The sequence below is a fragment of the Ambystoma mexicanum genome, chromosome 13 (genome assembly GCF_040938575.1).
Source record: "Ambystoma mexicanum isolate Mex_15411 chromosome 13, UKY_AmexF1_1, whole genome shotgun sequence".
Classification (NCBI taxonomy): domain Eukaryota; kingdom Metazoa; phylum Chordata; class Amphibia; order Caudata; family Ambystomatidae; genus Ambystoma; species Ambystoma mexicanum.
In genome coordinates this window covers 656093189-656108336 of record NC_090938.1, presented here as the reverse complement: position 1 = coordinate 656108336, position 15148 = coordinate 656093189, and the positions used below count along the sequence as shown (strand labels likewise).

The 15148-nt window shown below is 50.7% G+C and overlaps 1 protein-coding gene across 1 annotated transcript in view; it reads right to left on the bottom strand.

Annotated features, from left to right (window-relative positions):
• Positions 1-15148, bottom strand: part of OSBPL7 (oxysterol binding protein like 7) — a 274513-nt gene that overhangs the window by 99851 nt on the left and 159514 nt on the right. Inside the window, exons 6-8 of the mRNA XM_069634654.1 lie at positions 10937-11050; positions 9916-10029; positions 6301-6433 (exon numbers count right to left, since the gene is read on the bottom strand). Of these exons, the coding sequence (XP_069490755.1) occupies positions 6301-6433; positions 9916-10029; positions 10937-11050 (361 nt within the window). The remainder of the gene's footprint in view (positions 1-6300; positions 6434-9915; positions 10030-10936; positions 11051-15148) is intronic.

Below are 15148 nucleotides of genomic sequence, written 5' to 3'. Positions count from 1 at the left end.
GGTAGAGTAGAGCTATAATGGTATTGTTGTGTTTTAATAGCGTTTCATGCCGACTCCTCCTGTTTCTAAGTGCTGTAATAGCCATGATTATTACCCAATACAGTGGTACTCAAAAGAGAGAAGAACAAGTTACTTTCTTACCTGGTAACGTTCTTTCGATGGGATGGTCCGACGACGTATTCCATATCTATGACATGTAATCACCACAGCTGTGCTGCTTCGGAAACTTTTTTCGGCGTCTGCGTCCTGCGTCGATGACGTCGATGCGCCGTCGTCGAGGACCTCCTCCGACGTCCGACGTCATCCGATGTGATAAGTAGGACGCACGACGCCCATAGCCTCAGTTGTAGTTTTTTCCCCAGAACGTGTGACACTAGCCAACTGCCAGTCAGACAAAGCCTTGCGGAACGTAAGCTGCAATCACAAAGAAATTCTGCAGCGGGGAAGGCAGGGCGGGAGCGATATGGAATAAGTCGTCGGACCATCCCATCGAAAGAACGTTACCAGGTAAGAAAGTAACTTGTTCTTCGAGGGGATTGGGTCCTCCGACGTATTCCATATCTATGACAGACTCCCAAAGCAGTACCAGAGCAAGGAGGAGGGAAAGAATTTAGAATCAAAATTTAGAATAGCCAATCAAATAGCAGAGCAAAGGACCGCCTTGCCAAAGGCCAGGTCCTGTGCTCGGATGGAATCGAGGGAATAGTGACGTACAAATGTATGTACTGAAGCCCAGGTGGCTGCATCACAGATGTTGCGAATAGGAACACCCCTCTGCAGGGCAGTAGATGCAGCCATATCCCTGGTAGAATGGGCCCGCAAGCCCGCCGGTGGGTCCTTACCCGCCAAGCGGTAGCACTCCGAGATGGCCAAAATAATCCAGCGAGACAAAGTCTGTTTCGTCACAGCTTGCCCTAAACGCTTTCCAGCGTAACCAATAAAGAGCTGATCGTCCACTCTGACCCGGGACATGCGTGAAACATAAAAGCTTAAAGCTCTCCTAGGATCAAGCCTATGGAGCCTCTCCTCTTCCTTACCAGGATGCGGAGGAGGATAGAATGCCGGAAGAACAACCTTCTGGGCCAAATGAAATTCCGTCACTACCTTCGGAAGAAAAGAAGGACGAACTCTAAGGACAACCCTGTCCTTGTGAAATACAGTGAAGGGTGGCTTAACTGAAAGTGCCTGTAACTCACTCACTCTGCGAGCGGAAGTAACCGCAACTAAAAACACAGTTTTCAGAGTTAACAGCCACAAAGGGCAAGAATGTAAAGGCTCAAACGGAGCTCCCATAAGAAACTTAAGAACAAGGTTTAAATCCCAACCGGGCACCAGGAAAGGTGACGGAGGGAACACATTAGTGAGCCCTTTCAGAAACTGTGAAATTAAAGGGATTTTAAAGTAAGAACACTCTTCAGACGAGCGCTTAAAGATGGACAGCGCCACCAGGTAACCTTTAATGGTACCCACTTGCAAGCCCCTGTGGGCCAAAGAAAGTAAAAAGGACAGAACCATGGGGATGTCACATGCAAAAGGATCCATATTCTGAACTCTGCACCAGTCGCAGAACTTACGCCAACGGCACAGAGACTTTGTTGCTGGCCTTCGGGCCGAAAGCAACACCTCCATCACGTCTTCAGGGAGGTCCCAATCCCTATACCTCAACCTTTCAGAAGCCAAGCGTGAAGGTTGAGGGATCTGACCTCTGGATGGAGAACCTGACCCCCCTCCCGTGAGAGCAGTTCGTCTCGGTAGGGAAGACGACGCGGAGGGCAGATGGACAAGTCGAGAAGGTCCGGGTACCACGTCCTCCGAGCCCACGCCGGAGCAATGAGGATCATCCGGGAACCGAACTTCCGTAACCTCCGCAGCACTTGCGGGATGACGGGGACTGGAGGAAACGCGTACAGCAGCGGGAATGACCACTCCACCACGAACGCGTCTCCTAAGGCTCCTTTTGGAGGAAATTCCCGCGAGCAAAACCTTTCGCACTTCCGGTTGACACTGGAGGCGAAGAGATCCACTTGAGGGTTCCCCCAAAGGGCAAAGATCTCCAGGAGAATCTCCTGAGCCAACTCCCACTCGTGAGAGATCGTGCTCTGCCTGCTCAGAGCGTCCGCTGTCACGTTTTCGTCTCCGGCCAGATGAACTGCCGAGATTGAAACTTCCTGCTGGATGGCCCAGAACTCGAGCTGCATCGCCTCCCTGCACAGAGGAAGTGACCCTGCCCCCCCCTTTTTGTTGAGGTAGTGCATGGCCACTATGTTGTCCGTCAGGATCAGGACACTCTTTCCTCGCACAGTCGGCAGAAAAGCCTTCAGGGCTAGCCTGACGGCCCTCAGCTCCAACAGATTGATATGGAGTCTGGACTCCGACGGAGACCAACGACCGCTGACTGTCAGCCCGTTGGCATGAGCTCCCCAACCCGTGAGGGATGCATCCGTCACGATCGTCACCTCTGGCCAGGGAAGCCAAAATGGAGCCCCCTTCATCAAGTTGCCTTCGATGGCCCACCACAGAAGGTCCCGGGCGACCGAGGGCGGCACCTGAACCGGGTCAGACATCCTGCCGGAGGACTGCGACCATTGCGTCTTGAGCGCCCACTGCAAAGATCTCATCCGCAGGCGAGCCTCTGGCACCAGAAGAATGCAGGATGCCATGAGGCCGAGCAACCTCAAGAACTCGAACGCTGGGAGCGTCTGGGCATGCTGAAACTTGTGCACCATCTGCTGAATGTGAAGAGCCCTCACCTGGGGAGGAAAACACTGCCCCAGGGAAGTGTTGAGCACTGCTCCGATGTACTGGAGCCGCTGTGTTGGCGTCAAATGGGACTTCTTTAAATTGAGGGAGAAGCCCAGCCTGTGAAGGGAGTGGCAGGTGACGGACAGATGATCCAGGACTTGCTCGGGAGAGTTCCCCCTGATCAACCAATCGTCCAGGTAGGGGTAGACGTGAATCCCCCCTTGCCTGAGATGCGCTGCCACCACCACCATGAGCTTGGTGAAAACCCTCGGGCGGAGGTCAATCCGAACGGCAGGACCCGAAACTGAAAGTGCGAGTCGCCAACCGCGAACCTCAGGTACTTCTTGTGCTTGGGATGGATCGGCACATGGAAGTAAGCATCCTTGAGGTCGAGTGACACCAACCAGTCCTGAAGTTGAAGGGCCTGGAGGACCTGAGAGAGAGTAACCATCTTGAACTTGTCCTTCCTGAGGAGTTTGTTCAAACCGCGCAAGTCCATGATGGGTCTCAATCCCCAGTCTTTCTTCGAAATCAAAAAATAAGGGGAATACCATCCCTTGTTCCTCTCCGCTACAGGCACCAGTTCTATGGCGCCTTTCTCCAGCAGGGCTTGAATTTCCTGCGCAAGGAGCGGATCCGGACTCTGCAAAGAGAGGTTCCCCGGTGGATTGTTGCGAGGCCTGTGCCGAAAGGGAAGACAGTAGCCGTGGGTTATGATCTCCAGAACCCACACATCTGAAGTAATGGCTTGCCACTCTACAAGATGCTGCGCCAGCCTTCCCCCAACCGGCGAACCATGGGACATGGCCTCATGACTGAGTGGGAGCGGCCGCGGCGTTACCTGAGGGCAAAGAAGCAACTGCCCGAGCGGCCTTGGCACCACGGGTACCCTGTCGTCCACCTCTGGTACCCCTGCATTGGCCTCTTTGACTGCCAGCTCCTCTCGCTTTACTGAAGGACGAGTAATAGCGAAAGGAACCACCCCTCCACTGCTGTCCCCTAGGACGAAAAGGCAGAGGTTGGCGAACTGCAGCGCCCAACGACTTTGCTGCAGCTTTTGAGGTCTGCAACCTCTCAAGGCTCTCGTCAGCCTTGCTGCCAAAAAGGTGTTCACCGTCAAAGGGCATGTTGAGGAGCCGGGACTGCACATCAGGAGCAAACCCCGACTTCCGCAACCAGGCAAACCTGCGTATTACGATGCTCGCCGCCATGGACCTACTGACACATTCAGCTAAATCCAAACCCGACTGAACGGACTCACACATGGCATCCTTACCATCCTGGATCATAGCAAGGAAACCATCCCGTTCGTCCCCTTCGGGAATATGTTCAGCCGCTAACGCAACACAGTTCCACAGAGTGTGTGTGAAACGAGACAAGGCACAAATGGAGTTGGCCGCCCGAAGCGCCATACCACCAGAAGAAAACACTTTCTTCGCCCAGCCATCAAAACGTTTGTCGTCCCTATCAGGAGGGATGGTAGGGTACGACGCCTGCTTTGCCGGGGCCGTGGCCGCCTGCACCACCAAACTCTCCGGAGTGGGGTGCCTGGTCAAGTAGCAGGGGTCGCTACTGGCTGGACGGTATTCTCGCGACAAGGATCTGCCTACCGCCGGGAGACTCTCCGGAGCAGTCCAAGCCGCCGCCACCCTTCTCTGTAAAGCCATATGGAACGGCAGTACCGGATCAGTTGGGGGACCAACATCAAGGATGTCCGTCAGATCATCCTGCACAAACTCCCCTGGGGGAGCAGACCATCCCAAGTACTCAGAAACCCTAGCCATAAGGCGCCGGTACGAGGAATCGGCATGAGAGCCAGGCTCAGGCCTACAAAACTCCACCTCCGGAGAGGTGTCCAGTCCACTGGCATCATGCAGTGACTGTCTCAAATCGTCAAACTGACTATGGCCCGAGACAATTTCATCTGGAACCTGACTAGGAACCAGGCCATCAGAATCCTCATCCGCCTCTGAAATATAGTCCAGGTGGCGAAAATAAGGCACCCGAGAGTGCTTGCTCTTAACCAGAGCCTTCCTAGGGGGTTCTCCCGTGCCACGGGGTACCTCTGACACGAAAGGCGTCGATGGCGTCGAGCGAATCGGCGCGGGCATCGAGAGAACCGGCATCGGCGCCGAGAGGATCGGCGTCGATGTCGAGGAAATCGGCGTCGACGTCAGATGCAGCGCCTCCAGCATCGGCGGCATCGACACAGCCCTCGAGGCCGGAGCCCCGAGCGTGTCCCTCGACGACCTGAGCGTCGACGGCTTCGACGACTTCCTCGGAGCCGAAGCCTCGAGAAAGCCTGTCGACGCCCTCGACGCCTCAGACGTCGATGTCTTCCTCGAAGACCTCACAGGTGCACACGGTCTCGAACGCGTCGAGGACCGGGACCTGGAACGGGTACGTCGAGAACGAGTCTCCTTGTCCGAACGGGACCTCTCCCGTGACTCGTGCCGACCACTCTTGCGAGCGGTGTCTCTCGATCTCTCACGACCGACCCCACTCGGGGGCGCGGACGGCTTAGTACCCTGCGACTCAAGAATCGCCAGCATTTTCTTCCCGAAGGAAGCCCATTCCTCCGGCGTCGCACAGCTGGTGGGGTAAGCGACGTGCCGGGCAGAGTTCTCCGAAGAGGACCTGGAAGACGACCGGTGTCGGCGCTTACGAGAATGCCTCGAAGAGGCTGAGGAGTGGCGAGACCGATTCCTAGAAGGAGACCCACGAGACTTCCGACGATGACGCAGAGAGTCACCCCTCGAATCATCCGTCGAAAGCCCCGCAGACTTCGACTTCCTGGGCTTGGACACCCGACCTACCGACAACTTCTTCTTACGTTCGCGTAAGGCCTTGGATGTGAGCGACTGGCAGTCGATACAGTCATCCGTGTCGTGGGCCTCTCCGAGGCACCAGAGGCAGGCGTCGTGCGAGTCCGTCACCGGCATCTTGGACCCACACTCCCCGCACTTCTTGAAACCCGGACGCGGGGTCGAAGACGAAGTAGAAGACATCTTCACACAAAGGATTTTCACAAAACGAACAGGCTCGAAGAACCGAGAAGAACAGAACTCTAAAGAGTCGAGACGTGAACCGAGAATCACGAAGCAACACGTTCGCGGAAAAAACGGAACTGAGGCTACGGGCGTCGTGCGTCCTACTTATCACATCGGATGACGTCGGAGGAGGTCCTCGACGACGGCGCATCGACGTCATCGACGCAGGACGCAAACGCTGAAAAAAGTTTCCGAAGCAGCACAGCTGTGGTGATTACATGTCATAGATATGGAATACGTCGGAGGACCCAATCCCCTCGAATGAAGAGTTCAACAAAATAATAGATGGAAAGACTGTGAGGGAAGGAGTGGACGATGGGGGCTGCAGGTGGGGAGATGGGGGATAGGAAGCGCAGTAAAGCAAGGGAGGGAAGAGAGGAGAGTGAGGAAAGCATTTCCCAGGACAACCTGCTGCTGCCAGCAAGTGTTCATCCCCTACTCGGGCTCAGTAGGCAACCCCATCCATGTCACACCATGACACAAAGACCGATCGCAGGCCCTTACTCACCTGCGGAGCACCGGCCCAGATCATCCCGGTCCTTCAGCCAGACAGCAACCTTCTCCCTGGGGGCACTCGGGGCAGGGGCAGGTGGGAGGCTCCACCGAGAGAAGGCATGGTTAGACCAGTCAGATAGTGGCACCTAAAAGGGAAAGACACATGTCAATGGGGGCCAGTGAGGAAAAGGGAGGCCTGGGGAGGTAGCATTTCCAGGGTGAAGCTCGGTGGCTTGGGGCACCTCGCCCACCTGGACGACACTAGAGTCCGCTCTAGGCTGGGAGTGAGAACAGGACTTCCTCGCTCACCGGAGAAAGCAAGAATGGGGACCCCTAACAGAGTGTCTGATAGAGAGAGGAAAGGGAGGAGGAAAGAGAGAGAGAGAGAGCGGAAGGGAGAGGGGGGACGGAGGGGCAGAGAGAGAGATTCCATGCACGCATCTCTATGTATGTAATAATACCTGCTTTTCTGAACTGGTTCACTGACCTTTTTTCGCTAGCGAGTCTCACCAGGACGCAACGTGGCAAGTGGCACCTGGGAGACATTATGACTCAAGATGAGTGCCCTGAAGAGGCCGGTGCTTCCCTTGAGTGAGTAAGTCGGGTGTGGTATACAACAGGTAGATGGAAGTGTTATTTTGTTACAACATGGTGGTTACTCCTTTCAGCTAGGGAATACATCTATTCCCAGTAAAAGCCCTAGAAAGCGCTACTGAGTTGTAACTCTTGCGCTTCTTTAGATAAACTTAGTTGCCTTTTTAAGAAGAGATACAGTGTAGGGACATGGTTGCGGCCACTGTTTGCTCAAAGTCTCTGGTGGGAGCCGCCAAGGCCAGATTTGTCAAGGCACTGAATGGAATGTTCAGGATTCAAGGTTGACTCCTTGTGCATTTGCCAAGGAAGAAGCCAGGAAGGTTTTGTGGCAGCCCCAAAACAATGGGTGGCTGCCCAAAAGGGGGAAGGATGCATTAAATTAATTCTAAGTGCAGGGAAAACACACACCCACACCCCCTCCCTGATGGAAGTATGAATAGGGCCCTTCCTGCACCAGAGAGCAGGCAAAAGGAACGCACCCTCACCTCAAAGTGAGCAGTCCTTTCCACATCTGAGAGGGGTCTGGAGAACTCCCCTCATGGGTGAAAGGATTAATTGGGTGCTCCCCCACAATGATCCACGATCCTCTCCTGCTCCCCTCCTCGCTTTCCCAGATTTACAGCATTAACCTCAGGGATAAAGGCCATGTCTGCCCCCCTTGCAGTCCATAAGTAGGGACATTCAATGTTTGGCCATCTACTGCCTTGCCCCCACACCCCCTTAGCGGTTTCAGAGGTGGATGGGGGTGATCTCTCCCTGAGGCTGCATACCAGTGTTCCCTCCAACCCCCCCTTTACAAGTCCTGATTGGGGGTCCAAAACCCTCTTTGGCCGGCAGGTCTTGCTTACCTTCCGTGGGGGAGGAATTCTCAGCACACCCTTTGTGCTCCAAGCCCGTTAACCTCACTAACACTCCCTCCCCAACCTTCACCACTATCAAGAAATAAGCCTCCCCCACCCTTTTTCATAACCTCTTTGGCCTCTTCTACTGCCTTTACTATCATCCCCTGTTGGGGGGCACCTGAAACCCGACTGTTGAAAAAGGATGACATTTTAGCTTTGTGCCGGCCAATGATATTGGAACATTATTCAAATTGCAGAAAGCTATTTATTTGGAAACGGTTTTTGCCATTGTCCATCACTACCTTAATGCAATGAACTGCATTTTTAAATGATAAATCCATCTTGTCCTTGGATTTCTTGCTTATGGAAAGAAAAATTCGACTTCGTATTAGTCCACAGTTTTAAAATGACCCAAGATGCAGGTTTGGCTACCTTGTGTTGGACTAACTGAAAGCACTATGCAGAGACGGTGAAAAGCATGAGCTTTCGAAAGTCCCACAGGCCTCTCCATCACATGTTGCGGAGTGAACAACTGCAACATCTTATGAATTGCTTACTGCACTAGTTAATTCCTGACATGTATAGGGTTATGACAAAATGTCTTCACTTGCGTAGGAGGGAATATAAATTAATAAATGTGAGAAAAAAATCTTCAGGATTCTATGATTGACTGTTCTTCCTGTTTATGTTAATTTGTAATCCTGGTTTAAACGCCTTATTCAAAATGCATCCCTCCTTTCATATTTATTTATTGCTTGCTTGTTAGGTGCTTATACAGGAAGTAAATACGGTTTCAAAGCATCCACAGGGCAACAGCGAAGGGACAAGGGGATGAGAAACAATTAAAATAAAATACAGTGGTGGGCAAACTACTATGCCTTGTGAGAGTTCAGAATGTGCAAGTGCAGAAGGGATGGGGAATGGGCTAGGTGTTGTGGTGCTCATGGGAGAGCAACAGGTGAAGTGCAATGTAAGGTAAGTGCAAGCCTCCAGGGTGAAGGGTGAGCCGAGGCAAGTGCTGAGGATAGACAGAAGCTGGGGGCGTTTCGGTGTGGGAGGTCAGGGTCCCGAGGATGCATAAGGGCCCTGAACACTAAACAAGCAACTGTAAGATTAGCAGAGGAGAGAGGGAGTAAAGGAAGAGGTAAAGAGGCAAGTCTTGAGGATCTTCCAGAATCTAGATTACTATAATCACTATTCACTGAAGCGTTGTATAAACAGTCTATCCAATTTCTCTGTAACCCTCCACTACCTTCCCTGGCCAGGAGTGGGGCCCCTCACGGCAGGCCAGCCTACTTCCACGCCCTTACCTGCTCAGTAGTGTGGACTCTCACCAACTCTCCACTCACAGGCATAACTTCCAGGTGGTTTGTGTGCGTGCGTGTGTGAGCGCGCACTTGTGTGCATTTCAATGCGACATGCCACCAAACTAAAAGGCCATGATGCTTTGATCGGAATACTATTGTGACCTAAGCGCCACCAGGCTGGAGGGACTCCACCAGCTTGATGGTGGTTCAGAGAGGTTATTTACTTGAAAATAAGCTGGGCGCTGGGTGGCCTCGTGTTACAGGGGGCATCGTTTGCACCATCACAACAATTGGTCATATTGGTGCCAACACTGCTCCCTGCCCTCTTTTGCCCCAATAGTGCCAAGGGGCACTGGGATGCAATATTTAGATGGGTACAGTGCACTGCTTGGTGGGAAATCCTAGAATCACAAGCCCCCACTAAAACTGAACATGCTACACCCCTTGCATCCACTTGAACCCTTTTACTTGCCAAGGAGCGGGAACTGTCCCCCCCCCCCCCTAGGGTAATGCACATCATCCTCTTCACCCATTTACCTGTAACTGCGTGGGTACTGCCATTTTGGGTCTCCTCTGCACCCCTCTCTTCACCCACCTTCTCCCTAATCTCTGATGGTGTGGGGTCCCTCCCCTCAGAGCCAGACAGCCCTCCCATCTCTTGCAGCCCTTTTACCCAGAGAAGAGACTATCTCCCTCGGGTCTTTACACTCCTTAGTGACCCCATAGTGGCGACCCTGGCTACCAACTCCACAGCTCCCTCTTACCTGTCCCGCTGAGAGAACTCTTCCCTTAGCACACCATGGCCATTCACTCTCTTGCCTGTCCCTCTTATACTTGTCCCGGAGCAGAGACTCTCTCTCAAGCCGCCTCCGCCGACCTCCTTACCTGTCCCGGGGTGGGCAACCTCGCATCCGGGCTCCATAGCGACTCCGGTCTTTGCATGAGGCGGTGCGAGCACAGCTTGGCCACCCAGGTCTGGAACAGCTCCTGAGACTTTACCTGTTCAAAGAGAGCATGAGGAAAAGGTGAAACTAGCTCAGACAAGCGGATCTTCTCAACACAGGGCTCCTGCGTGAAAGTGCCCGTAGCGAGTAGAGCATCTGTCCCTCAAGCCCCAGTGTCCCCATCAGCTTTCCTCTGGGATGACATAACCTTGGCCTCGCTCATCCCGTAGCTATGGCACCCACCGTTCTAGTAATCATTTATAATCAAGAACCCCTCAATGATCCCCAAAGCACCTCTCCACTACTGAGCACCCTGGCTGGTATCCTTCCACGCTCCCTCCGATGTCCCCGCCTCAGCCATGCTACCCATGGTCTGGGAATCAAGCATGAGGTCAGACGCTTGCAGAACAGCACTCTTTCCACCCGTCACGCCTCTGGTGTAGTGCAGTCACTCACCCCCAAGAATTTCCCCTGAGGTGCTGTGGCATCAGCCCCGCGATGTACAGGTTACTTTGAGGTTCATTCTCATCCATCCCTTAGAGTAGCAGATATCTCTTCCTCGTGCTTCATAATAAGGAAGCCATTCCTGTGGAACGGTAGAGGCTATTGCCTACTCAAGTCCCCTAAGGCTGGTTCAGCTCCATGAAGCATCCGTGTGTGGACGCATGGCAGCACCACCCACCTCAAGAGCGCACTCTCTGATCCCAACACAGCCCTACCCTCGAGTTTCTGGAGGACCCGTCTCCTTAATGCAGTGATGCCTTCAGTGATTGCGCCCTCAACCCCCTAAAACCCCTTAAGCAGCTTGTCCGGAGCTCCTTGACTACTGCCCACCACGCCAAACGAATCCGCAATGCCCAGAGCTGTTCAGCCCCTGCAGGGACATTTTGCCTTGAGTTGATGCAGCCCCAAGAGTTGCCACCTTGAGTAGCTCCGCTTCAGCCCCCTAAAGCAGGCGTCACCTTGAGGTGGTAGAGATTGTCCTCGGTGTCCAGGTCAATGCGCTGGGCTTTCTTATTGATGGACATGACGGAGAGCCGGATGTCGATGCAGCCATGCAGCTTGCCCTTACTGACCTGCGGTGAGACAAACATTACAGCTGTCAGGTCCAATACTTCACCCGCTGGGAACCGACACCCCATTCTAGCAAGAGCCTCTTGGGGTGGCAACCAGGCTTCTGACCACCACCCTCTCGTTTCAAATAGAATCAAAGCACAGCAACCAAAAACACTAGCAGACCATCCGGTGGCCCTAAAACGGGCCTGCCGACCGGCCACCCTTTGAAGCATGCTAGATAAGTAGCATATGGCTTACCACCCATTGTCCTTTTCTTACTCCTCACTAGAGCATGTGGTCTTCGTTTCAGACGATACATGCTTCGCTTTTAGTTATTTCGCGGTTTACAGCACTCTAGCCAATGGGCGAGTTTGTAATGAAGGGTCTCATGGCCTGTAAAAGCCAACATTCCAAACCTCCCTTTGCGACTGGGCAATTAGACATCAGGATAGCTGCACCATTGGACGCCCCAGGTGAACCCCCCCATCAAAGCTCTAACAGCTTTAGAGCCCTTACCAGCGGGCTCTAGTATGTGCTAGGTGACCATCTCCTATCATTAGATGCCCCGCTGCCATGGTTATATGTCATATTACCAAAGCAAATTTCAGTGGTACATTTCACTGCAACCAAAATACCGAAAAAAATGAATTTTCTTTTTTTTTTTTATTTGGAGTGGTCCCCCCTAAGCCCCCTGTTTTTTCTATCCTTATAACCCCACCCCAACCCGACCCATTTTAACCACTTACCCCACTACAATATATATATTTATTTAAAATGTTTGGTATTTTTTTCTGTATTTTTTACTTTGGTAAAATGACTGGATACCCTCCACCATCCCCGGTCTTTGGCTCGGGACCACTTACTAGGGTGGCAGTCACCTACCCCGACACAGAGCCTTCTCGTGCAGGCTCTAACACTTTATTAGGGCCAGGGAAGACTACATGTGCTTCTTTAAGTTTCCTAAATGGGGGACTTTCAATCTTGAACACAGGAAGGGGAGTTTTAGGCGAGCAAAAATATAGGTGAATGTTAAGCCACAGACCATTAAGTCGTACTCCATGCTTCTTCATACTGGTAACTGGCCGCCAGGAAAAGTTGCCTTTTTCCATAAAACCTGGCTTTCACAGAATTACAGAAGCTCGCCTCCTGCAATGGTGACGCTACCGATCTGCAGGCGTTGGATTCTGGTGAATTTGTTATTGCTGGTTTTTTGTTGTACCACTGGGTGCTTAATGCTGATGATACCATTGCTCACTTCCTACTTTTGCATAAAAGGTGGCACTGAACGTGCGGCCTGTGAGCCAAAACGTTTGTTATGGGAAGTGAAGGTAGGTGTGAGATGAGACACGAGGAGTGACACAGAGCCTGTGGGCGTTCTTTGATGATTTACCCCACCCATTGGCTGCTCATGGCCATGCTAGTTTCTCTGGCCACACCCAAACCACACCCCTGGGATGGATCTTAGAGTCTAGCTCTTTGCTTTACGAGCAGCCTCCAGAAAAGTAATGGCTTAATTGCAGCTATAAACCAGCTCCTGATGTAATTAACTGTCTCAGCCAAAAGTGCCCTCAGCCACTTGACGTATGAGCAGTGTGTCCTTGCTGAATGTGTTACAAACAAGAATTGACAAATCCAACAGTTTTGCCTCTTGTGGAGGCATTTGCCAGGCACTGCTATAATATACCCAAGTACTAGCCCTGTTTGCCTGCTGTTGCCAACTCACGGCCTGGTGGTAGCATGACATCATTGCCTGGAAAATGTTCCTCCCATGCCTATGCAAAAGCCCAACAAGGTTGGCTTTGCCAATGCTTGTTGCTGGTTGGAGTGTTTGTACTCTTTATTTATTTGCTGTGCATATCCGTCCAATCTGAGTAGACTATATCTGTACATTTTTGGGGGAGTGCAGTCATCTCGTATATATTTGTTGGGGGCATTGCTACTCGGCTGCGTTGGTTGGAGTATCACTACACGGGTTTTTCATGGTACTACTACTCTTTTTCTAGGTGGCAGGGGCAGGGTTTGCCTTTCTGCTTAAGTAAATCTAGCGCTCACTGCTACCTCAGGCAGGGCCGCCTCAGGAGCTCATCCTTCCAAGGTGGGGTGTCATTTAGGGATGCTAAACTTGGCCTCGGAAAAACCCATCATTGAAGTGCCCTAGCAATCATGATGGACTGTATATAAAAGCAAATGACACGTCATCATATTAAGGGATACATTGTGCCCCGGTTGCTTGGTGCCGAGTCTGCGGATGGGCAGATCAAGTCCCCGTCATGGATCTGGCACAAGTTAAAAAAAAAAAAAAAAACTAGTATGTTAACTAAATCCTCACAGTAACAGTCGTCTGTTAATAAGGACATTTGAAAAACTGGCTTACATTTTTCAAATGACGTTATTTGTAAAAAAATATGTATTAATAAAAATAGTTATTAAATGACACAAACGCAATCCTCAGCACTGAAAAGAAGTTTGAAGGTTTCGGGGGATATGGTAGTGGGTATCCCCCAGTACATCATACCCCCGTTTAAATAAAAAATAAAAAAATCTTTTCTAAAGGGAGCAGAGTGGACCAGAGGCTTCGGAAGAGGTGTTGGCGATACGCAGGTGCTCCCTATTGTGAAGTAATTTTTCTGCATTTTCATTTTTTAAATACAGTTTAATAATATTTGAGAAAGGTGGTTTGGAGTATGGATATTTTATAGCACTTGTCAAATATATTAATTGTGCTTAATTTCTGTTGGAGAATGTTTTATTTCTAATAGTAGTTATCTTTATATATAAAGCTGAATGTATACATGTGTGTATGTTTGTATATATACAAATCCACACTGTTGAACCCACTGCCACACATTTTGCATGGATTCTTCATTTGTCTGGGGCAAGATTGTAGTCTATGTTTGGATGCAAAAAATTCACTCCGTAGACAGCCTCATTTACTGATGCTCTCCCCGATTCACTACAGTAGGTACTAGAAGGAGGCACATTTTGGAAAAGTGTCTGAAGCAAAATGTTTGATATGTTGGTTATTCCTTTAAAATGTATACTACTTTATACAGTTTGAAAGTGTCTATTAAAGCATTTTTAAAAGGAATTAAAAAAAATGAATTTTTTTTTTAATCAAGCCACTCCAAATATGGAAAATGGCATGGTTACAGTTTACTCAAGTTCATTCAAGAGAAGAGAGCACAATCAATCTTTCTTGGACATTTTCTCAAATGTGCTGCTGAAGCCATTAAGTGACTGAAACATTCTGCACAAAAAATGAACATCACTTGTAAAAGCTCCATCTGATGCTAAGCGAAAATCAATATCAAGAGCTTCTGAAACACAACAACAAACAGCAGCACGGCTTGCCAACCAGAGGGCAAGAGCACATTTCTCCAGGGCAAGTGAGAGGTCAGAGCAAACTGAAGCAAGACTTGCTGACATGAGGACACAAGCAACATCCTCCAGGGCACATGAGGCACCACTCGATCAGGACACGGGCAAAGCCGGGTACCCCAGATAGTTTTAGATATCTTTAGTATCACTTCATTGCCTTCGATTATTCATGCTATTACCGCTTTGTTTTAACTTTCGCCTATTTTTGCTGTGATATTTGTAAGGGTGTGGAATGACAGACAAGTGGCATGATTGTTGCTAATTACTTATTTGTGAGAAAAATAAAGGAAAGCCATACCGGACCTGATTACTAAGAGGGGTTTCCCTGCCTCAACCTAATGCTAAGGATACGCATCAGAATGTCCGTAACCAAATGTTCACCATCCTGTGTCAAAACCTATTTCCTACCCTTACACTTCTAACTAAACTAAAAGGTTGGTGAGTCTTCTTAATGCAGAGCAATGGTTCCCTTCTTCTGTATAGCAGACCACCATGCCAGTAGTATGGAGGGACTACTTTCTGAGGGAATGACTTCCTTCCCCAGGTTGCAGTCCCATTCAAAGGCAGCACACAAAGTTCCACATTGAAAATGTCTCGGTTCATAAACAAAGCAAAGTTCCAACTCAAAACCATAGTGCCAAGAGAACGACTTCCTTCCCCTGTTCTCTTTCAGGCTTCTCACAATGTTCACAATACCAGGGGGAATGACTCCCTTCCACGGGCATTTCTCAGGCTTCTCA